The sequence below is a fragment of the Gavialis gangeticus genome, unplaced genomic scaffold (assembly GCF_001723915.1).
Source record: "Gavialis gangeticus isolate Ggan-Ray unplaced genomic scaffold, GavGan_comp1, whole genome shotgun sequence".
NCBI classification, from domain to species: domain Eukaryota; kingdom Metazoa; phylum Chordata; order Crocodylia; family Gavialidae; genus Gavialis; species Gavialis gangeticus.
The window spans coordinates 18,566,906-18,592,574 of NW_017728993.1; the positions used below are offsets into that span (position 1 = coordinate 18,566,906).

Consider the following 25,669-nt stretch of genomic DNA (forward strand, 5'->3'; position numbering starts at 1 on the left):
GACCAGCAGTTCAGCATTATTCCTTTCCAAATAGTTAAGATGTTACCTTAGGCTGTCACTCTTACTGGACTTGTGGACTTTTGCATGTAGGTGATAATGCCAAATAATTTCTTTAATTAAAGGAAATGAAGTTATCTTCTGTGTTGCTCTTTTCTGCTTTAAATCATTAAATAAAAACCAATAGCATTAAAATAGCTTATTGAATAACGCTGTTTTGAAAATGAATTATTCTGTTAAAAATTAAATGTAACTTTCTCAGTCATCAATTTAATATATTATTCTTATGGTCTGGTCTGGTCACCAGAACTTGTCTTTGGCTGATACTTCTTTTGTAGTATGAATTTTACTAGTAAAAATGTAGTTAACATTATTACATAGCCACCAGGGGGTGCACAGTAATTGAGTCTAATAGAATCTAATGTCCTACCAACAGAACAAGCAAATAGGAACAGTTGCATTGTTACTCATTCAAACCACACTTCACTGATAAAATAAATTGCAGTCATGTTGTCTTAAGAAGTAATTATTCTTTCTTTTATTGTTATTGGATATTAGCTTACTGGGGTCTCTGTAGAGATGGTTACAAACACAGATATGTTACCAGTAATGATAATACTTGAAAATCAATTGAAGAGCAAAAATTCTGCATTGTAACTAGTAAGAATATAAAAGTATTGCTTTAAGCTACTTGTGTCTCACAGAGGGAATGAAAGCGCTAGCTTGGATTTTAAAATCCCCCAGGAGAATTATTTCACTCAAATAATTTTAATAGGAGTTGGGCACCTAATTCCCTGAGGTGTCTTTGGATTCCTTTTGAATCCAAGCCTCTGTGCACAGTGCTCACAGTAGTAGTTGATGATGGTGCTGCTTTGAATCAAATTTTTAATTTGAGAATTCTACGTGAGCAATTGTTTAAAGGAAAACTAGGATCATAGGGAAGTTGGGCTGCACGGGACCTCACAAGGTCATCTGGCCCAGCCCCCTCGTCAAGACAGAATCAGCCCTAACTAAACCATCCCGGCCAAGTGTCTGTCTCACTTGCTCTTGAAAACTTCCAAGGATGGAGATACCACAGTTTCTGTAGGTAGCCTCTTCTAACTGGGGTACAGCAGAGTGTTATGAGTAAGCAGGTGTGTAGGACATGAAGGAGGAAATGGGCTTGATGATAAAGAAGGGTGGATAATACAGGTTTGGAAATCATTTTTAAAAATCTTAAGATAAGTGTCCTCCCTGTGCTATTAGAGAGTATTACTAAAGAAAACTTCTGCTGTAGAGCCATACTAGTTCAGTAGAGGTATACAAATGTATGTGATGTTAATTTAAAATTGAAAAAAAAAGTGGAGGGACAGAGAACCATGCATAGCATAAACTTTGTGGTAGTCCTTTAACTTTAGGGCACTTTTCCATTCTTGGATTATCAAAGCCTAGATGTATTAACTTTTTTGACATGGCAAATGGTGTATTTTAGGAGGACAGATTTTTGGACAGAAGCCATGTTTAAGGGTGATGTGATTATGTTATGATTTTATTAGTGTTCTTATAGGCAGGAATTATCGTCATAAATGAGCAGTTGTGTATATATAAAGTAGTGGACAAATAGCTAAAGCTGTATGGGTAAATGTTCTTGATTTTGAGCCCTCCCACTCCCCCGCCCCCAGTGTTAATTGCAATGCAGCATTTTTACTTCGGTTCTGAAAGTTGAAAACTTTTGGACCAGGTCTGGTTGCACATTATTTATACTGAAAATCTAATTTTGTATAAATGTTCATAGCTTAGAGAGAGACTCATTTTTAAATGTTATTTATTGAATTCAAATACAAGATGCAGGTTTTAAAAGGATATTTACTTTATTTCGTAGTCCTGTATATTGAATGAAAAAAATATTGATCACTTTAAAGTGTTCAAACGCACAATATAAAAGAATACCGTAGTAAAATTAGGGTGACATTGTCACTACTTTACAGTTGAAACTCGTTTCCTGGTGGGAATTATTTTGTAGTGTTTTAAAGATGAGTTTGGAAGCTTTGAGATACTAAATGATGATTAATTAGTGGATACTTAAACATTTATAATTTGAACGCTAGATCATCTCCCTGAAGTCATAAATTCTAGATGAAAAGGGAAGCTTGCCTCCAATTAAAGCATCAATGGAGATCAAAACACGTCTAATTGAAGCAATGTACCAAACCCAGTTACACTGTTTACTGCCTACTGATAGGTCAGTGTTTATTTAGATTAGTTTGTTAGCATCACACTTTTTTTTTAAATTGCAGATAACATCTATTCATTGATGGATGTTAAGGAACTTTGCCACATATTCAAGAGTCTGCCATCTGCCTTTTTCTTCAAATGCCCTTATAATTTGCTGTAGAGATAAATAATCTTGACTTGTAATATCTCCAGAAAAGTGCAGTGTTTCAAAAGTCTGAGTTTCAGCCCATGACCTTTGACATTCATGCCCTTTTTTATTTAAAAAAAAAAATTATGGCCATTACTCTACAGACTTGTAGCTTGTGCCTGTCCCTGGCACTGATGGATAATCATGTCTACAAATATACTTCCCCCATCTGTTCCTATGCTTCAAGGTTGGCTGAAGCGGACTGGCTGAGGAATTTAACACCTCAGCTGATCAAGACTAGCATTTAAACATTACAGCAAAGTGATTATGGAGTTTAAACAAAAAACCTGGTAGGGTATCTGCAACCATTCATGGTGTGTCAGACCAGCAAACATTTTATAGTCAACACAAGTACAATGAATTGCAACTGAGTGGTGGTAAAACCAAGGGTACAGGTTGTGATTTAGCTGCCAAATATTGTGAAAGTTGGGATTATAACAAGCCAGCAGCATGGCAGTAGTAACCACAACTTGCTATACTAACACATTTAAAAAAAAGAAATCTTAAAGGCGAGTCAAACGTACATGACCTGCTTCTGTAATTTTAGTAGGTTCCCTTTGCCATATTTAGCTGTCCATAAAAGACAATCAAAAGACAATGGAAACCCAAATTGCTACAGTGTGCCTGTCTTACAACACTGAATAATAAATTCCTTGGCAACTATTCTGCTATTTCTGGGGGCTACCTTATGCTACCTCTACTTCTTACTGCATCCAAACGGGCCAAACCAAGGGTGGAAAGGAAGTATTGGCAAACACAGTACAGAGAAAGCAAAGGGATGGCTGAATGACTTGCTGTGTGGACCCAAGGATCCTCTTGTGTCTTCTCCTTTCCTTGCCATGTATGGTCACTCTATCTCCAGGGGCTCTTATTCCTGTATGAATCTCTCTGACACCAGATTTATCAAGTTGTTCTATAGGCCTAGGGACAGAAATTGCACATAAACTGGTAGAAGTTATTGGAAACTGGTTCAAATCTGTAACACAATAGACATTCAGTGCATATAAACCACTTTCAAATGACCAAGATGGTTTTAAGATAAACTTGGATGGATGGAGTCTCAGACTGAACTGATTTAGGTTGAATCAGTTTATTGAACTTCTGTCCCACATCCCCTCCAGATTCAAGTTAATTCACAATCCCCCAGCATCCCAAAATGCTTTGCACCTCCCCTGCAAGCCCTGCTCCCCCCTTGCAGGGTGGGCAGGCTAGCCTTGACTCCAAGCTGTCTGCTCCAGCTGAGCAGGGAGGCATGCTCTTAGCACCCTCTGGCTTCTGGCCTGGGCCACTGCAGGCATGTGGCTGCATTTCCAGAGTCAAAAGTGAATGTCTGTTCATTTGCTATTGGTTCACTCTATGCATTTTAGACTAACCTGCCACTAAATCAGTTAAGCCTCAGGCTTTTTGACTGTCTATACATAGTCTAGGTGATCTGGTATGTTTCTGTGAACTATGTTCTGTGAATTACTGAAAGGTCTGAGGCTTCCTATTTCTAGTTACAGTACCATTAAATTATCTGTAGCAATTAAAAACTGTTTACTATGTAGGCTTCTGTAAAAGGTTTTTGTAAACAGTGTATTTCCTTTAACTCAAAATATATGAGCAGGTAAATCACATGGATAGATAGAAATTTTGAAAAATTATCTTCAGAGTAATAGGCTGTTCGTTCATTACGTGTGTTTTAAGATCGTTACAGAGCAGTGGTGATTATGACATGGTGCCTTGGTGTATGTTAACAACTGTAGCAGAGTGTTAATTAAGAACGATGTAATCTGCAACTCCAATTATTAGTATTGTCTGTTTAGCTGGACAGGAGCAGTGCCTTGCTTTAGTTACTTTGAAAGCTTCAATAATAATAATGGTAAGATTAATGTTTTATTTTCACATCTGCTCATGAGACAGTTTTAAAATCCTGAAGTTTAAAATGCAATAGAATGTAAACAGAAGAGCTGCTGCTCATTTACATGTTAGCCAGATTTTCTAACTGATTGCTGTTTGAACCTAATCTGCCATCGCCTGCAGCATTAGCTACAACAAACATTACATTTACATACTGATTTCTTATTTTGTTTTAATGTAAATAATCTGTAATTACAGTAAATTTGGACTTCTGTTGACATGAGCTTGTAGAAATCTGTAAGTTTAAAATGGAAATGTTAATTACCATGTGACATACCTATTTATATAATATTCTGGGATTTTGGGAGGGCTCAAAAAAATCTTGCCTAATGGGGAAAAATTAGTGAATTTCATAAAAAGAATTATAAGAATTGAATGAAAAGAGAACATTTGGAAAATACTAGCAGAGGTGAATTTTGATTTTTTTTTTTTTTAAACAATTTTTTTTTTTTAGTTTCATGGATAATTTTAAGTGGAACAGATACAAGGAATAGCTAGTAGGATAGTTCAAAGAATGGAGACTCTTCCTTATGGGATGAAATTAAAAGAGCTTTGCTTGTTTAGCTTAGCAAAATGAAGGTTGAGAAGAGAGATCATTTACTCTTTATAAAATACATGTACAGCATTAATATCAGTGAGGAATAAGCTATTTCAGTTAGAGAACAACAACATGAGATGAAATGGCTACAAATTGGTTATGAACCATTTTAGACAGGAAATTAGAAGAATGTCGCTAACAATTAGAAGGAAGTTGTGCAATGCTCTTAACAGAGTAAAGAGGACAACGAGCTTGCCTAGGTTCAGGAAGGGGGTTGACAGGTTTAGGGAAAGGAGATAGGAAAGGGTTGTTCTTGGATCAAAAAGCAATGCTTGTGATATGTGAATTCAAGTATTTGATATCTCTTTGGCAACTCTATCCTCAGATGAGAGATGTTCGGTAATTCTGTGCTTCAGGGTTTCTGCTAGTTGCCTGTAGAGGACAGAGAGGATTTTTTTTTTTTTAACCAATCCCTCATGAATGTTGGATTGGTATCCCTACCCCTCTTATAAAGCATTAAACCTTGACCACAATAAGAGATGGAAGACAGGCTATAGTGGATGATTTTTAATACTCTCAAGATAAGTGACTGCCTGTGAATGCAGGAGACTGGCCTTGATGGCCCAAGATGTTACTTTGAGTCCTATAGTTCTATAATTTCATGTTGGATAAGTCTACTCTTGTTATTTCAAAGAATGGCTAGGGCTTTAAAATGTTAGTTTGCCAACAAATGCATAGAAAATAACCCTTGAGGCTTTCATGTGATATATAACCAAATTATTTTGCATATAAAAAGAAACTAGTTTTTTAATCAGGATTTTACAGTGTTATACAATAACTAGAAAACAGGTAATTTAATGTGATGAAAAATTAAAGAAAAAATTATAATACTGTAATTACTAACCAACTTCCTCAGCTTTGCATAGGTAGAGTGTAAGCTTTATTTTCTGCTACAGGATTGGAAGTACCCCCACACAAAAATCCTTCAGAAGCTAAGTTTAACTTTGAATAGTGTGATAGGTATGTTATATTGTGTTGTGCTGTGTTGTGTTAATTTTTGAACTGTGTGAATAAGATAATTACCAAAATATACCATGTAAGTTTAACTAAGTAGTTGCAATTGGAGCATTGAGAGAGAGATTTCTGATGTAAAAAACCCCACAACCTTTTATTAATTTTAAGCACGTTAGGCAGATTTTAACCTCTTTTTGGGTAGGGGATCATCTTTTTCTGTGTATTTCATAATGCCAACCTTACTTGAGCCCTAGTTCATGATGATGGCTTCTAGGCTCTTGGAGAATACAAATAATAAGTAATATAAGTGATAGTACTTGTGAAAACTTACTTATTTGAGCCTTCATTGCTAAGCCCAGACATAGGGAGAAGCTTCCCTTCAGGCCACAAACTTCATATTCTAGTTCCCGGATTTGGTTATCTCAGGGACATGCATACTCAATTGCCATGGTGTATGGGATGTGGCATTATGGAGTTTCTTGCCCCCACACTGACCATGAAACATGCAGTTGTTTCAGCCAGGAATGCAATAAATGGGAATGTGAAGTCCATCAATCAATAAGGAATCTTTTGTGAGCCAGGGTGTGCAGAATGAGGACACAGTTCTAGTATTAGTTGATGATTTTTTAATATGTTTCTGTCCATTAACTGAGACTCAGATCTTGACCCCATTGAAATTAATGGTAAGCTCCTCTCAGACCTCAGTGGGAAACATAATTTAGCCCAAATCTTTGTTGATCTTTTATCTGGAAGAGTCTATTTTGCTTTAACTGATCACATTTGAAGGAAACACTTGTGCTAAGATTTTAAAAGATGGGTGCCATCCATAAAGTTAGGCTCCTAAATACAGGTTTAGGTACCTTTAAAAAAAATCCTCATTTTCAAGCGTATGGATCCCCCAGTAATTAACTGAGGGGGTAGAGGGAATCCTCAAAAATGCTGAGGAACTTCTCATTTCTCAGACCCTTTAAGATCAGAATTACTTATTTAGTTGCTTGTCTAAGGAGTTGGGAGCCTTCCTTCAAACACCTGTTTTATTAACTTGCCTATAACTTGAAATGGTTTTAGATCTACTTTTAATTCAGGGTCTAAATAATTAAACTGTACTATTCATGCCTTTAATACATTTTTGAAGAATAGGTACTTTAATAGCCATATACTTCAGCCAGGATTGTCGGAAGCAACAAGTGATTTTTTTGATATGTCAGTTTTTGTGGCATTAGTTTGTGACCATCCTAAAAGAGCCTGAGTTAGAGAATTTACTGAGAATCCAACCACTGACAGTGTGAAGAAGCCAGTTGTCTTAGTTGGGCAGCCATGACTGACACACAAAAATGACTAGCTGTTTTTGAAAGTCTTGGTCTTAAATTTTTTATACTTTTCATGTAAAATAGCCAGATGAGAAAATAAGAGGAAAAACATTTCCCTCTATATCTCCTATTCCATCAAAATGCAAATAAGATACTGCATGAGGAAAGAGTGGCGAACTGTCCCCTGATGAAGAGCATTTCTGGTTAATGATCATATTTTCAGCCAATATATCCCTGGAATTGATGTCTTTATAAATTCTTGAGAGAGACAGATATAGACAGAGAGGTAGAGAGATAGATAGATAGAGATATGTGCTGACTTCTGAATCAGGGAAATAGAAAGCAAGTGTTAACAACTGCAGAAAACTTTCAAAAAAAGTAGGAAGGAGCTGTAACAAGCACTCCTAGTATATTCCAGTTTAATTCATGTATGTCAACTTCACATGCCAGCATTTTCCCAACAAAGTTGTGTGTCGTTTGAAAGTAGATATTTTCTAAAATGTTAGAGAAGGATAAAGATATGAAAAAGATGACCAGAAATGTTGGTGCTGCAGTCTTGCTAAAGCAATCTGGCTTTTGCCATAATAAATGTAATACGGACATAATGATTGATTGATAAGTCTAATAAGAATGGGCCACAAAAGGAAACATACAGGTACACAGTCTTAATTTAATTTCAGAAATTTGAAAATGTAACAGCTTTGCTGGTGGCAGACATGTGAGGTACATCCTAAAGTTGTGTTGGCTTCAAGAAAATGCCTGCTTAAGATTGTGGGAATCCATCCAGTAAGACTTCGTTTCATTTGTCGTGCAAGTGCAGAGTCTCCAAGTACTGATCCTTCTAAGGCAGCAGTCAGTAACTTTTCTGGGCTGGAGTGACCCAGTTTCGGTCAGGCGGACAGGTGCTAGGACCTAGCCATTGCCGCCACTTTTCCCTGAATGGCAGGGCTGAGTGACTATTGCTGGAAGCCCCCTGCCACAGAAGCCCCATGTCCACAGGCTTGATCATCTGGCTCTGGAACGGATCAGGCCTGGGACCTTGGGTTGCTGACACCTGTTCTAAGACATTGTGCTTTCTGAACAGGAACAAAATTTAAGACCACAACTATCCAGTCCCTGACAAGGGAGTGCTTTGGGTTGCATAATCTGTTGGTTTTTTCTTGACCAGTTTCCAGTTGTCAGAATCAGTTACATGTATTGACATTAGGTATGACTTCCAAGGGACTTGATGGACGTTCTTAGCAAGCCTCCAGGATGTCATTCCCAAAAGCTTGGACTGTGTTTTATGAAAAAAGCAGTGGGTCTTAGTGAGTGGGGCAAACACCCCTTGTGCCAATGAATGAAAAACCCCTTGTGCTGCCACCCCGTGTGCACAACGAATGAAACTACGTCTTCACGAATGGGGCAAACACCCCCTGTGCTAATTTTGGGAAGGGAGGAGGTGAAAAAAAACAGCTGCTGCTGCCAGCTGCACGATCACAATTGTGAACATGCAGCAACTGAAAGTTGCCACTGTGCCTGTCCCCTGGGCACCTGGCTGTGTCCCGGCACCACTGCAAAACAGACGTGTTTCGTGGCCTGAGCAAGATTATAGTGAGCAAGATTACGTGCAATGGATTTGCAGGACTGGCTTTTAACTTTTGTTGCTAAATTGTTCAGTAGTGTTAGAACAATTTATTGTAAAATGATGCTGTAAAAAGCATGCATATCTGTGTGTGTGTGTCCATCCATACTGGAATGTACAAATGACTGATGATTTCAAAGAGATGATTTTTAAAGACAGTAATTTTCTGAAAGGAAGGAATAAAAAAGGACCAGGGTATAATGGACTTTCCACTGAACTGTCTCCAAAGCATAAAAGCTAATACGGGCATTGCATTACATGTATGGTTGTGTTTTGCATTCCAGCCCATATTTCCTGTATTAATACTTGTTATAACAGTAAACACCAGTGACACTTCTTATTTTTTTTTAAATTAGGCTAACAGTCGGTCAGTTTTCAAAATCCAAACTCCATTATGAGGAAGTAAAAACGTGTTTAAGAATGTGTTTTTTCCAGAAAATATTTAATCTTTGTTGAAATACAGTTAACAATTTTAAAACTTTTTGTAGAATTAGTTTGTAGGAGATGCAGTCAACTCCAGGTATGAAGTATAGAATTACTTTTTCACTTTTATGTACATGTCAGGTATTGTATCTTTATAATATTACAGTTATTAAAGTTGTAAAAGACATTGGCTGGCTTCTGCAGTATTATCATGTATTTTTATTGTAAATTATGCTTGGGATTGGAAAAAGATGGAAATAAATTTGCTTAAACAGTTATTTTCTGTGTGGGAACTTAACTTGAGATCTAAAACAAATTAATCTGTGGACATCTTCCAATGAGTGTTGAATAAACTTTGTGTTGAAAAAATGCAGATCATAATTAGCTATTCTATGAAAAGAAAGCAAACTGGGGCTTTCATGTTACTATGAAAATCTTTCTTAAGGTATAATTGTGCTCATCAGCATGGGAGGTCTGCTCTTCAGTTTTTCTTCATTGTCAAAGGCAAATTTGGGTTTAAAGGGAAAACAGTAACCTGGAGCTGTGCAGATCTGAATGATCACAAAGTTATCATTCTCAGAAGACCATGATACAGGAAAATAAAGTGGATAAACATTGTTTTGTTCAGCCATCCTTGGAATAGATGAGTTAATATAAATCCTGTGTTGGTGTTTTAGGATAACCTGTTTAGTAAATATAATTAAAGTAGCCTCATTCATAAAAACTATATTAGTTTTCTGTTTCTTATCTATCTGGATTTATGTGATCTGAATTATTCTATATAGGTCAAATCTTGCCCTGATTTACATTTCGGGAAGCCTTGCTGAAGTCACTGCAGGATTTGTCCTTCTGTATTTAAAATGGGTTTCCGATGTATATTGTAGCTTGTTTGGCTGAATGCAGATATACTTGCAAGCCTGGTAATGAAATAATATATATTCTAAATATAGCTAAAATTTATGATAATGGCATGGCCTAATTTTTTTTCAAAATTGAGAGAATAAAACGTAGCCTTTGAGGTGGCAGTCACCTTACCAGAGAAGGAGTTAGCAGGTTAGCCTTTGGTCATTCTCTGCATGCTCTCTTGTCTTTAGGAGCAGAAAAAGAGATGATAACATTGTGCCTAGACTTGTCCATGTTGGGTTTCGGCTACTCCTGGGGTTTTTGCAGCTAACGGTAAAGCAAGCTAGAACATGCTTATCCCTGATTTTCTTGTTTTTCTTTCAACCATTTCAGGGCCCTGCAGGAGTCATTAAATCAAAACTTCATGCTGATCATCACCCATCGAGAAGTCCAGCGGGAGTACAACCTCAACTTCTCAGGAAGCAGTACCATTCAGGAGGTTAGTTCTGTCTCACAGCTGAAGAATAAATGTAGCTCATTATATCTAATGTCAACTCTGTTAAAGAGGGCTTGTAGGTTCTGGTTGGAACTCCTTTGTTGCATTAATCAGTTTTTAGTTTTAATTAACTGGGTTGTCAAAGATTACTGTAGATAAGGTAAAAACCTACCCTAGAATTTATACAAATAGTTTTCCTATTTAAAAGAAATAGATTTTCTGTAACATTTTACACTTTAAGAGTAAAATATGTACATTATGTTAATTATGAAATTAGTTATTAAGGAGGTTAAAGGAAAGTTGGTGGTTGTTCAGGTATGTTTGATGTTGAATCCCATAAAGTTATCTCTAACTTGCTTTCTCTTAACCTGCAGCCTTCCCATGTACTAAGAACGTATGGCACTACTTTTTTCTCTTCCAATACATTAACTCTGGCTGGGTTGGAAGTGGTTTCTTTGTACAGACAATTTCACTGTTGTTCTCTAGAGTGGCCAGCAAGAGGTGTTGTCACAAAGAACAGTGTTGGAATTAAATCCCCTAGCAACAGATATTGTCTGTGATATACATCTTGACCCTCCAGTTATACAACTGGAAACCCGTATTTCTTAACTCTTTTCAGTGGGAAAAGATTGTTGCCCATTGCTGTGCTTCACGTGGCACCTAGTGCATAATCCATTTCTAAGAATCTGGCAAGTTTATTCTAGAAATGTGGTTGAATGATGAATCCTTACTATTTCCTGATGGCAGTTCTGAAAAGTAAATATTTGCTTTACATTTGAAGTACATATTTATTATTGGTCTGAGATTTTTCCCCTCGATCATTTTTGTAAGATTTAGCAAATTTTCTTAAATTTTTTTGCCATGCAGTGCATGACAGAGTAATGGTTCCATAATATTACAGGAATAAGAACCCACACTAAGTGTACATTTGTCATCTCCTGTATAAATACTATTTTTTTCTGGGAATTCTAGCTGGGTCATTTTAAATTTGCTAGTCCCCCTCACTCCTCCCCCCCACAAAAAAAAAAAAAAATCTCCCCCTTGTGAAAGTCTGTTGCCTTTAAAGCAGATGTTAATGCATTAAACTACGTTTCAATGTAAATACACAACCACACTCTATTGAAACTTATCTTTTCAGGAGGTGCACTCTTCTAAATAAAAATGCCTTTTGAAGATTTCTGTAAATATGTTAAAATTGTGGATTTATGCTTTTTAATTTTAACAGTTAAAATGAAATTGACACTCCTCAAAGGAAATTAATCTCGTACATGTTGTATGTATCTTTTTTTATCCATGTTGTGCAAATGTGTTAATATGCTGTTTCTCCAAAGATTTTTATTGCACTGAAGGAGTCTGAAACCTGATGCAGTGACTAAAAGAATATTGGGTATTTTTATGTTCACCGAAGATATCTTGTCTCTTGACAATGACAGAATGATTTCACTGTCTTATGGTATTGGTACACAAAGGCAATTTCATTAAAAAACAAGCTGTTTAAAATTCAGGATTCCTGTTTAAACCAATAAAAGGAAGAAAATTCGTTATTAAGTCCAACATGGAGTTCTTTACTCACCCTATTTTACTGTGTTGGGTAATGCCATTAGGTAAAGCACCACATTGGATGTAGAAAAATTATCCATGCAATTTCTGAGCTGAAGCAAATGTTTTAGAATAAAAAATAGAACTCTAGATCTTCTTTCTTACTTCAGGCCCTTGCCTTGCAATTGAACAGGTGGACCCTTACATCTTAAACAGAGCCAGTGGGGATCTGCATGAGCCGAAGGGGCTGTTCACGTTGATCTAATTGCAACACCATGTCATTGTTTTGCATGTTAACTCTCTAATGCTTTTTCAATTTTTGCGTGTTAGCAAAGGAGGAGAACCACAGCAAGAAACCGATTAATTTAGTGGCCTCATGATTTTTTGGGGTGGCAGGGGGAAGATGGGTGATTTTTTTTTTCTCCTTGAGTTTGTTAGATTGTTCTTTGCTCTCTCATTTGCACTTTAACAAATTAATAGTTTACTTTATCCCCTGTTATATTTTTGTGGTAGTTGAAATGCTTTATGCAAGTTGCAGTCACCAACCACAAGGGGGCAGGAAGCACTATTCAATTATTATCTAAAAACACCATTCAGTGTTTTCAAATTAGCTTCTCGTATATTAACAAAAAGGAGTATAATGGCCAAGTTATTGTTTGATTTACAGATAATTGGCATACTGCAGGAAGGAGACTTAATTTCACCCTTTTAAATTAAACAGGGAGATTTAAAAAGACATAAAATATTCATTAATGTTCAGTGATTATAAAGCAGTGGCATATATTTATTTTACCTTTATTACTGTTTCGATGGGAAAATACTGCAAATATTTCAGAAATCGAGTTGGCCATACTGACAAGTTGAAATGTTTAAGCAGTGTTAATGCAATCTACTCACACCTTATATCCTATGCAGAAAGATTCAAAATGACTATATCAATTATTAAAAGAAATATTTAAAATTCTAGAAATGTTCCGTCGCTTGCCACAGTTGGATGCAACTGTCTCTCCAGGGCCAGTTGTTTGGGTTGTTAAATATATTTGAATGCTGCTGACTTGAAAGGGATAAATGTGTCTCTCTTCCCCGGACTATTTTTTAAATAATGTTTTAAAACTGTTGTGAATATTTTGCAGTGAGTTAAATCTGTCATGTTAATGGTCACCCTTTATGATTACTACTTCATTTTTAGCTCTGTGCTTTTCTTTTAGACTGTGTTTTAAAAATATCTAATAATTGGAGAATGGTTATTACAAGAATGCTTGTTATTTTACATATGTATTGCCCTACTAGAAATAATTGGGCAGATAATTTTACAACAGATGGATATAAGCCCCCGGAGTTCAGGTCTGGAACCATATTTTCTCCCTTCTTTATGTCCTGTATTTGGATTTGGGAGATTGTGAGAGGAATTTTTCCCTACATCTCCAGCTTTTTGTACAGAAACATCTAGGTGATAATTTATGGTTTTAACTGAATGGGGCTGTTAGTATTGTTTAAGAACAGAGTAAAAATTGGAATTGAAACTGTCTTTTTAGATTTGTGGGATTTGGGTGTGCATGTGAGAGAGAGAAAGGGGGAGGAGAGTTATTAACTCGGAAACTTAATGATACCAAGTTGGTCTAAATTGCAAATTAATTTGTCACAAGTTTCAAACATCTGTTTGTTCTTTTAAAATTGCTCTATTAAATTAGTCTTGACCAGATAGTGTATCAAGAAAACTTGTTTTTCCCCCCCCCCTATAATCTTTATTTTCATGCAGAAATTAGCAATGTTTTGTGTAATTTATTTGGAGGCTCTAAACTCCTAATTTTTTTAATGAAAAGTCAGTGTTTTATATAGCAAACTGTTTTAGAAAGGGTGGTGAGAATTTTGTATGTCCAAGAGAAATTGTTAATTTGAGAGTTTGAATATTTTTGCATTGCTATGATAACTTGCATATGCCAGCAGCAGTTGGAAATTGAAGAGGTGTGAATATCCTTTGAATCTTGGAGCTATAAACAGGACTGTAGTTAGATGTGTGGGAATGACTAAGAATGGACTAATTATTGTAAGACATTACTGTGTTCGACATAGCTTGTTTTAGTGTCCATCCCCTTGAGCCTGTTTTCTTTTTATTTGGAGAAAAAGCTGCTTAATTTACTTTTCCAAACATTTAAGCTGATCTTTCCATCTGAAATTCCCTGTATATCTTCATTAATGGGCATGCTGTTCAAGGGAGAGGAAAGAGGTTTTTTATTTCTTTAGGAAAGGAGAGAGGTTGAAAACTTATTCTAAAAAGCGACTTTCTGCTCTCATCCAAATGAGGAACAGCCTAGCTAGGGTTAGTAAATGAATGCTGCCTTAATTATTGTGACAAACTTTCTGATTCTGGTACTGTTTCTCTGTCACAAACAATAAAATACACATGCACTCATTGTAGTTTAAGTTCAGCTGAATAGAAAAATAACTTATTCATAACATTTTAACTATCCTGAGGCTTGCATTAAAAAGTATAACCGTTCCTATTTACCTATTGTATAGACTGTATTTGGCTTTGACAGACTTGTTTGAGATTCCTTGTGTCCAAGGCGAGGGAAGAAGCACCCAGTGTACACAAGCTGCAGCTGTTAAAGGGTGAAAAAAGTAAAATGTGCAGAAACCTAAAGTCTTCCTGAAAATGGATCTGTTCTTTTGCTTTTCTGCTGCTGGAAATGCCAGGCAAAACATATGTACCAGGCATTTTGATTCCTGGTAGAACATGAGGTATACACGTAGAATGCAAAGAGGTAACTATCTTCCCAAACTGAAGCTGCCTTTGCAGAGCTGTAGCTGCCCCTTCATCAAGTCCTTTGGCCAGCAGGCTAATGTGAGTGACGAGAAGTGGTTAGTGTTTTTAGCACCTGTGATAGGTAGCTTTTTTTTTTTTGGTTCCCAATGATTTAATGTTTAAGGTAGCATATGGGAAGGTGCGGAAGTAAGACTTATTATATGGAGTTTTGATGGCATAGTATATGCCATAGTCATCATAAGCCATCCCTGGCAGTCCCACACTACTGTTTCTAATCTTAATTGCATACTAGCACTGTTTCAGATTTATTAATTTAAACTAGTATAGGTAATATACAGAGGATCTGGAACACAATTTTCTATAGAGTTGTTGCCATATATAGCTCATCATCCACCACTTGCAGCCCTTTTTGAATGGATAGACTACAATTAGATTTATCATAGTTATTAATATTTTAACATGTATACACTGTCATTGGTATTGTCATATTTTTCTGTAGTAAGTTTTGTTTTCATGTTTTGGTAAGTAGGTTTTATGGCTAAAAATATAATTGTGTATTCAGAGTGAGCCACTAACAGTTTAAAGACTATGTTGTATCCCATTTCTTTTTTAATTTTGGTAAATGGATGGATAGATGGATGTCATTTAGGAATTAAAAATATACATAAAATATACAGAGAGTCCTCGTATAAGAGATCTAGCTAACAGTAAGAAGTAAATGCAGGCATGTAGGCATACAAGTGGATTCTGTTTTGCGTGCAGAAAAGCACTTCAGAATATTTTTTGTCTGATATTTGAGTATCAGTGATTTGAAAATGATTTTATAAAAACAAGTGTTGTACTTCATAGCAAGGGTCAGAAATTGGCCTGTAAAACATGGAGTACATAAGTAATTATATTGATCATTTCATTATTGGGGTTAAATAATTACAGTGCAATAAGTTAGCCCACGACTGAGTCAAATGTCAAAATGTCAGAATACTTGTTTGATATGTTACATCTATTGCAAATTAATTTTATTGATGTGAAATTCTTATGAGCACTTTGTAAATAGTTGTTGTATTTTTATGATATAAAATAGATCGGAAATAAATATTCAGCTTTCGGTACACATAGAGGAATGCACATGATTCCGCGCTTTTGGGGCTGGTCAGTGATTTATTATCTGAGAAATTAAAAAGGTGTTATAATATTGAATTAAGCGACCATTTTTTTTGTTAAGTTCTGGTTAAAACTGAGTTTTGGGTTTTGTTGTTTTTAATGTGATCTCTAACAGCTAGATTTAATATGGTTTAGCGCACACTTCTCAAGCATCTCTCTCAGTAGCATTCTGTTGTCCTATAATAATAAACAAGTGTTATGTAGCAAGTTAATGTTTTTGACCTTTTAAGACATACTTAAAGCCATAATTAGATGTTGACAAGTACAATAACGATTTTTTTCTTAAGCTAAAAGTCACGAATTTGATGCTTGAGATTTTTGTTATGGAAAATCTCAATTTGTTTCCCCTAAAGTATTCCTGCTTCCTCATTAACTTTTGAGAAATAACAGCATATTTGTTAAACCAAGCTGCATCAGCTGAATAAATTGGTGATAATCTTTTTGTAAAATGGTCACATGTTACACATGTGAAAAAAAAGCCCCTTAGGAAATGAGAAGGGAAAAAATATCCACCATGTACCTGTTTGGAATGACAGCTTTCTTAGGAATTTAAAATATTTTAATAATTGTTTTTGGAAATAGATCTTTTTTTTAAGAGATGGCAAAAGCAAATCTATACAGTCATTATTTCTTTTCTTTCTTGAGTAACAGAAACCGCATACGAGATAAAGGGCATTATTTTACTTCTCTACTCATTATGAAACGCAATATATTCCTGACAGAATATGTTTCATAATCTCTAATTTGTGTTTTAGTGGTTTAGAAGTGCGTAGCACTAAAGAAACCATTTTCAGTTATCAGAAACTAATAAACATGGACATTTTTATATGCAAGAAAAGGCAGAGAGTAAATAATTGCACTGGTGACCAATACTGTAATAATCCTGTTTTACAATATGCACTTGACAGGTTGTAATAGTGCTAATTGAAGAGACTAATTCACACTTGCTTCATTCTATTCAAAGGCAAAATCAGCAGCTTGTTTTGCTTTTGACCAGATGGTCCTGATGAACACCTACTGTGCACTTTAAGTGCTTTACTAGAATTACAAAGGCTGGGGGCTGCGTCCGACTCAAAATGATTTGAGAGGAGAAAAAAAACTCAGTGCTCAATGGATTTGGTGCAACTAAATTAATTCTAGTGGACCCATTACACATTGAGCCCCCTTTTCAAAGTGCTGAGCCTCCTCGTTTGTTCTGTAGCAATGAGAAAGTGAAAGGCAGATTACTGCAAACAGAAATAAAAAAAGTGCTATGAAAGGGAGAAAAGAGGCCTTGAAGCCTTTTCATATCATTTGGGTTTTTCAAGTGCGTTATTTTTGGGGAGGGTGGATGTATGAAAAGCCAATTGGAGGTTTTTTTGTTTTAAAGTGCGCTATTTAAGTACTATGAATATAAAAGCAAGAGCAACAGTTGACTGAGTTTACTGTGGTAAAGCTTTGTGTCCAAGGATGAATCAAATTCATTATAGTCAATGCTTTGTATTTTCATATGAATGTAGGGTTAGTTTCACAAGACTGTGTCTGTTTAGGATAATTATAATTTAATATTTTCCTTTCATAAAGTTATCACTGTAGATGTCTAAAATTCATTGAAAGCAGGAGATTTTTGTTTTTTTTTAATATAGTCTTAGAAGTACACTAAGAGTTTAAAACTCCAAAGGAAGCTGTTTAAATTTCAAAGGAAGGAGAGGCTTGTTCCAATAGCATTGAAGCACAGATTATTATAACTAATTAGAAGTCACATCTGTTAGCTTTTGATTTGTGAACACTTGTAGTTTGTGGATGTGTGTCTGTCTGTCTGTGCATCTATCTATACCCCATAAATGGGGACTTGAACTGAGAGAAACCTTTAAAGCTTAAAAGGTCTGTTTACTTGAATTTGAAAGTAATAAAGAATCATTTTTTATAATTCTGGTTATGGGCCCTATTCTGCCAATGCTCAGTCATGTGAGTTGTCTTTTACCCTTAGAAGTAAGTGATCATGTGGAAGTGAATGGGTTTACTCATGTGATTTAAGAAAACTTATTCTTTAAGGCTCTTTGGATCAGGCCCTAATTTAGCAAACTGAGTTGTTGAAAACTGTAATTCAGCAAAATAACTCGGTATTGTAATTTTCTCTTATGGGTATTTGCAATAGTCTGCTTTGAAAGAGCTAAAGAGAGTTTGGGTAGTGCTGCTGGCCATTAAAAAGGTTTTAGCATGAAATGATAAGTGAATGTAAGCAGCTAGAGTTTATGAGCACAAGAAGCAGCTGCATTCCCAGCGCTTGTGCCCTTCAGAATAGCAAAGTAATATGCAGCACCTGAAATAGTTCTGCCCTGCAAGATATCTGTGTTAATCACAAACCCCAAATTAAGTGCTAGTGGATTAAGTGGTTTTTTTAAGTATGTTACATCTGTGTGTATTGTGGTCTATAGTTTAACCATACTCTATCATTTCTCTATATTATCTACAATATAATAATTTCTATGTTTTTATAATTTATAGATACATTTAAAAAAAATTGCTATCTTTGTCTCCATATTATTACATTTTATTTCTGCAAATTATAACAGCCTAAGTTAATGTTGTCTTGTTCTCCCATCAAACAAGCCAATTATACTTATAAATAGTGAGGTGCTAATGAACTGTTGTTCTGGAAAAGTTTTTTTTTTTTTTTTTTTAAACTTAAGAAAGGAAACATTCACAATTTTTGAATGAGTGTTTTGTAAGAAAGTATTTTAAAATATTGTAGCTGTATAAAACATCCTCCTGGTGCTATGACAGTTAAATATGCAATAAAAGCTAGCATCAAAGAAAAATCTCCAGTTAATGTGGAACAGAATTGGGTTGATGACACTGCAAATTGCATATTTAGTGGGAACTGATGGTTCATTTCCATTCACCGAGTTATAGAAGCTTTTTCAACAATGAAAGACCGTTTATATGTCTATGTTAAAAATCGTCCATTGATTGCATAGAAATGTTCTGGTAAACTTAGAATGGTGCAGGCTTTAAGAGGATTACAGGTGTGAGAAGGCAGTTATTTCACATATTTTATAATACATATTACTTGAAGCAGGGCATTGCAATGTCCTATGGTGTCTTTATTAATAAACTAGTATGATTATTATGTAATTAGAACGTCCATGATTATTATAAAAATGTATTCAGTTTTAGTTTAAACTGTGAATTAATATGTAGTAAATAGAGACAAAATGCTGTAAAACCTAATTATTTGTGTTGATTTATATTGATTATATTCAGTGCTAAAATTTTTGCTACAGCTTTAGTAAAATCGCTCAATTTTCTTTAAAACATACTGTATTCCAATTTCTGTTTCAAGCAGCATATATGTTGTTGATATAAAAAGTTATTGCCTTGTAAATATATCAAGAATTATGGGTATAAATTAAAAAACCCTGAAGTCATCTAAGGGATAAAATCGCCTCATAATCACCCTCAATAAATCCCTGTTACTGTTTTTAAAAAGGGTTGTAAAAGCTCTCAGCAAACATTTGCAATAAGTGGCAAAATTTATGCCTTGCTTTGTAGTAGTTGCGTGACTAGACAGAAGGGTACAGGATTGTTTTAAGGTTTTTACAGCTGCAAGGAAAAAGCATCTGTTCCTAGAAAAGCCTGCATTGTTTAATTTTGACACTGACTTTTCCATGCTGCTTGTACCAGGCTCTGGATTAGATGCCACCAGGATGAAATTTGTTTTAAGTTGCTCCCAAATACAGCTGTCCCCTTGCACGGCCCTGTAGCTTAAGCAAAGTAGATACAGCCAAAACAAGCATTTTTAACAGGGTTATCTCAGCAGACTGGAGAAACTCAAAGCAGGAATTTTGGTAATATTGCATCCTGTGAATACAGTAGCTAAAGCACTAATTTTTAAACTGTAATTCAGCAGGAATATTCTTTAATTTTTTTCTGACAATGAAATGAGCCTAATGCTACTTTTGGTCATGATTTAAACAGTGTAAAGAGAGGATTTTCTATATACTTTGTTAAAAGCAGTCCTTGCTGAATCAAAATATACATTATAGTTGGATAGTTGCTGTGCGACTAGTTTATATGGATTATGTATATGTGCAGTCAAACTAAATGACTTGCAAAACTTGACATTTTTAAAAGAACAATAATTTTTCTTCAAAGTTTCAAGTGAATTAAAAATGAAAGAGCACTTCATTTTCTGTTTCCCAGAGTTGTGTGAATTTCTATCCAGCTGGTCTAAAATGATTGATACAAAGCCAAATTTGTGACTGCCTGCATTATAAAGTCTGTAATTTGCTAATGAATTACGATAATAATCTTTCATCATACATGAAAGATTAAGCCAAACAATTTGCTAACTATATATTTTGATCACATTTTTTTGGATTTGAACCAAGCTTTACACCTACTTTAAAATACATTTTGTCAAAAATAATCCAAGAGACAGATGTTCTTGAGGGACCTGGAAAGTAGTAATGTCACAAGATAAATAGGGGTGATAGTGGACAGCAGATTTGATAAGAGCTTGCCATGTAAAGCAGCTTATAAATATTCAAGCCAAATAAAACCCGCCCAGTTTTTCGTTGCAGATGCACCACATCATGGAGGATGAGGAAATGTTTCTCTCTGTAGGTTTGGTGAACCAGCACCTGATAATAATATGCTTACTTTTGTTCATCTACCATAGCATCTAATTCCAACCCCTTTTGAACTTGCTTCAGGGTTGTACAAAAGTAAGGGCATGAGAGCATGCTGTCCTGATGCAAAGGAAAAGTAGGAAGCTTAGCAAGAGACCTGCTTGGCCAAATTATGAGCTTTTCTATTACTTTAGAGTAAGTCCTGCGAGAAGTGCAAACTTGGCCATCTTATTAAGAATGAGTATAAGATTATAGTCTGAGCATGGAGGGACAGAATTAGGAGGGTGAAGGCACAGATTCAGATGCAGGTAGTAAGGGACACACAAGGCAATAAAAAGCGTTCCATGAACACGTTAGGAGGAGGAAGACAAACGATGGCGTGGGTCTCATATGCAAAGGAAGCTCATCATGGACAGTGCAAAGAACAGTTTAGTTTTTACTTCAGTCTTTACAGAAATGGCAACTGTCAGATGGTCACCCCAATCAGTAGCAAGGGCAGGGGGCAGTTATTCAACCTACAGAAGGAAAAGAAAAAATTAGAGATTCTTTGGATAAATTAGATTTTTTTTTTTTTTTAAATATTTTTTTTTTTTTTTAAATATTTTTTTTTTTTTTCAAATCAGCCTGGTGAATCCTAGAGTACCTACAAAATTGGGTAGAGTAATTTGTGCCAAAAAAGGTTAAGTGGGCTGAGTTCCAGCTTGCAGTTCTTGTGGGGAGCGGGATCGCCTCACAGGGCTGAGTGTGAGCACACTTTGCTGTAACTACTTCTGTACATTGGACGTCCGAGATGTCCTTTTCACCCCAGGGGAAAATGGCAGCCTGGCCCTGGCAGCAGGACATGGAGACTGCTGCTTGATTGGTTCCACATGACATTATGTTGAACTTGATTTAGTGAGTGTTAATCTCTGAGGTGACTGCTATCGTTTTGCTAACTGTTTTGTTGCAAGTGTGGCTGTGAGGAGAAAGAGGGAGAGTCTGAGAGAGCAAGGACTTGTCCCAAGGAAAATGGAGTGGAGTCCAAGGAAGGACAGTCGGAAGTACAGTGGCACAATAAAGGCTGTTTGGAGTGGAGCAGTCTGCTGTGCTGCTTGGGACATCAGCACTCTGACTTCCTCTTCCTTCCCCTTTGAAGAAGAAACATCTCGTTTCCCGGGAGCTGACCAAAATAAGGAGCTCTTCAAAGTGGGAGTGGTACAGAGCCAGAGGTTTTGCCCCTGTGAAGCCACGTTAGGGCTGGTTTCAGGGGCGTCCTTCAGGAAAGGAGACTCAATAAGGCTCCTTCCTAAGGAGACCCAAGGTGGAGCTTCCCCTCGAAAGCAGCATGATCCATGACAGATTTTGAAAGCTTTGGCTGTGGTCTTTGAGAACCCGTGGAGATGAGGTAAGGTCCCAGAAGCCTGGAAAAGGGCAAACAATGTACCCATCTGTAAAACAGGGGAAAAGGAGGGCCCAGGGGATTTGAGTGGTCAGTGTAATTTCAATTCCTGGAAAGATATAGGAGTATATAAACAATCAATCAAGTCTAAACACCCAAAGAGTAAAAAGATGACCAATACCAGCCAATGTGAATTTGTCAAGAGCAAACCATGCCTAACCAACTGGAATTTCAAGGTGACAGGCCCTGTGATTTGGAAGGGGAGCAGAGTACATGATATTCCTTAACTTCATTAAGGCTTTTGACACAGCCTTCCCTGAAATTCTGATAAGTAAGTTGAGAAAATACAAGCTAAGTGAAATAATTATGAGGTTGGTGCATAACTGGTTAGAAAATAGTGCTCAAAGAGTAGTCATTAATCATTCCATATCAAACTGAGAGGAGATATCAAATGGAGTTTTCCCTTGGTTTGTCCCAGGCCCCATACTGTTTAGTATCTCTTTAATGACTTGGAGGATGGAATTGAGTGTACACTTGACTTTGCAGATGACAGCTAGCCCCCTGCCATGGCAGGGGGTCGGACTAGATGATCTGCTCAGGTCCCTTCTGACCCTAGAAACTATGAAACTATGTGAAATAGCAATCATTTTAAGGAAAAGAGTAGAAATCAAAATGATCCTGATAAACTGAAAAAATGGTATTAAATAAAAAGAATGGAATCTAGGACAAGTGCAAAGAACTGTAGGAATGATCAAATGCACAAATACAAAATGGGGACTAACTAGGCTAAGCTGTAGTACTACAGAAAAAGACATGAAGGTTATAGTAGCCTCATTGGCTCATTCAGCTTGTGATCTAATGTACTTGGGACACACTAACAAGTGTCATATGCAAATCATGGGAAGGGATTCTTCTGCTCTATTCAGCATAGTAAGGCCTTATCTTGGAGTGCTGGGTCCAGATCTAGTTATCACACTTCAGATTTAGTCAAATTGAAGAGTCCAAAGAAGAGCAACAAAAACATTAGAGGAGTGGAATATATCACATATACAGAAAGATTGGAAACGTTAGAATTATTTAATCTGTGGAAAAGACAACGGAACTGGTATTTGATAAATCTTCAAATAATAAAAAGAATTGTAACATTGTTATGAAGACAGTGGTGATCAACTGTTGTCTGTGTCCACAAGAAACAAGTAGTAGTAACAGACATAAATTATAACAAGGGGGATTTAGATGAGATGTGAGAGAGAACTTTTTAATTGTGAAGGTGGATAAGCCCTCTCACAATCAGTGAGGCTGTGGACTGCAAGTTTTTTAGCACAGATCAGACAAACATTTGTCCGTTTTACACTGGGATCCGATGCTGCCTTGAACCAGAGAGTTGGACTTAGATGAGCTCTTGGGATCCCTTCCAGCCAGATTTTTCTATGGGAAATAGACTGGAATGATTTCTCAAGTTAAATCTGCTTCAGGTATATAGAAAACAGGCTAATTGGAAAAAAGGCAGGGTAGAAGGGCCTTTCTGTAGTCTTTAAGGTGCCACCCTGCCCTGCTTTCTGCCTGACTTCAGACTAATGCATGTAACAGACTAATTGGAGAAACGCTAGACAAAGTCCTGTCTGAGAATTAGCAAACAAAGACTTACTTTGGTCTAATTGTTCCCGAAAGAATGCAAGCATAGTGCTGCAGACATAAATGAAACTTACAGGTTTTAATCATCTTTAGAGAGAAGCATCCTGGGCATAGTAATCAAGGGTATTCTACAGTGCTACGACACTCGCTCCTTTCATCCAGATTACTCTCTTCCATTATGGAGGGTAGCTCAGGGAAGATAGATTTATTATCCAGTACAACAGGTATATCTTTGCTTTACATATGAATCACAGCATTTTCTGTGAGCAAACTTCTCTTGGGCTTGGTTTCACCCAGGTATTGGTGATCCTGGGTCTTGTTCAGAGGGGAGAAGAAACATTTTTATCTGTTTCTCAATGCATTGTTTTTATTATATGGGTGAAATCATTGCTTTTGTTTAAGGTAGCTAGTTGAAACTGTTAAGCTTCTTCAAGAAACCAGGTAACCAGTTTAGTAGGAGCATTCACTCCAAATTACAGGTGAATGCAAAGCATATGTAGACAAGAGGGATTTTAATGACTATTGTTATGTTAAATTTGGTGTTGTGACAGAAGCAGAAAAGAGCAGTGAAGCAGAGAGAAGAAGAAAGAGCAGAAGAACAGAGACAGCAAGAAGCAGAAATATGTCTTTGATAAAAATTGAGAGGGAGCTTTGAGGTAGGTGCTTTTAGAACTGAGAGCAAAGGCACTGGCTGCCTACAGATGTTTGTTTCTACTGGAAGTAATTTCACAGGTGAGCTCTCTTGCCAGAGTGCACTACGGGCCTGCTCCCAGGGCCACCCGTGCCCTTGGGGAGCCCATTAATTGATACCTTGCCTTCTCCCCTGCCTGGGAAGGGGGCAGGCTGTCAAATGGCAGCTGGCAGCTGTTGAAAAGTGGCAGCTGGCAGAGACAGTGGGGGTATGTTTGTGCCCCAGGAGACTGATCCCCCATCCCACCAATCAGCTAATTGGTGGGGGAGAGGGGGCAGGATGGAGAAGGGGAGGGCATTCTTCCTTAGTGGGAGCCCTCCTAGTTCTACTCCACAGGAAAATAGCTCCCACTCCTTGCACTTCTTTGGACTGGCCTAGAACAGTGCAGGGCGAAGTGGAGGCCTTTCACTGTGGTACCAAGGCTTACCCGGCGCTGTTCTGGGTCAGCCAGGGAAAAGCTGAAGTGACGGGGAGCTGAGAGCTGGGCTACAGAAAGCCTCTACGTGCCTGGTCCCCAGCCTGTCTGGCTTTCTCTTGTTCCCTGCCTCTTAATTGAGCCTTGGTGGCAGCAGTTTAAAAGCTGGAGGGGCTGGGAGTGGGCTTATGGAGGCTTTCCCCAGTCTGGGTTATGGCATCCCCTTGGCACCCAGCTGAGCAGCAGGGTGGCAGTTGAAAAACTGGAGGCTGGGAGAAGGTCTCTCAGCCCCCTTCCTTTTCCTGAAACCATGCACTGCCTGGTGTGAGGAAGACGCAGAGAGCAGTGGCAGCTGTTCCCCTCGCTTCGTAGTCTACTGGATGGGGGGAGCAGTTGCTCCTACATGCCTTCTTGAGACTAGGGTGACCCTAATATTGGGAAGGCAGGGAGCCTTTCCCCAGCTGTTCCCAGGAGGAGTTAAGCTGGGGAAAGTGTATAAATGTTCAGTCTTCTGGGAGAAACTCTTCCAGAAGCAATTTAACCGTGGTTATTTTTTTGTCTGGAGTGGCTATTTTTGCTTCAGGAGAAAGACTGAACATATGGACACTTTTATTTTTTACTGGGAGAACACCGATTCCCTGGTAGAAACTGAACTTCTGTACTTGGCCACTGCCTCTTGTTGGTGGATTTCTGCGGGAGTCAGGGAAACAGGACTTTTTGCACAGGAGGCTGTGTGTAATAAAACATTTCTCTCACAAAAGTATCATCAATTTGTTCTCTTAATGAAAATGTTGCTAACTGCTTGGTTGAAGAGCTATAATATTTGAATCAGTTATCCCAGTTGGAAGAAAGTGGAGGGACTCCTAAAGACAAAAATAATTATTTCATGCCCATGGTTGCATTGAAATAGTCAGTTGATACTAGT

General features: G+C 37.0%; 1 protein-coding gene across 2 annotated transcripts in view; it reads left to right on the forward strand.

Annotated features, from left to right (window-relative positions):
* FAF1 (Fas associated factor 1) overlaps positions 1-25,669 on the forward strand; it is a 338,217-nt gene that overhangs the window by 108,323 nt on the left and 204,225 nt on the right. For both annotated transcript variants that reach the window (XM_019501327.1, XM_019501328.1), the window contains exon 7: positions 10,443-10,548. In XM_019501327.1, coding sequence (XP_019356872.1) covers positions 10,443-10,548 — 106 coding nt within the window. The remainder of the gene's footprint in view (positions 1-10,442; positions 10,549-25,669) is intronic.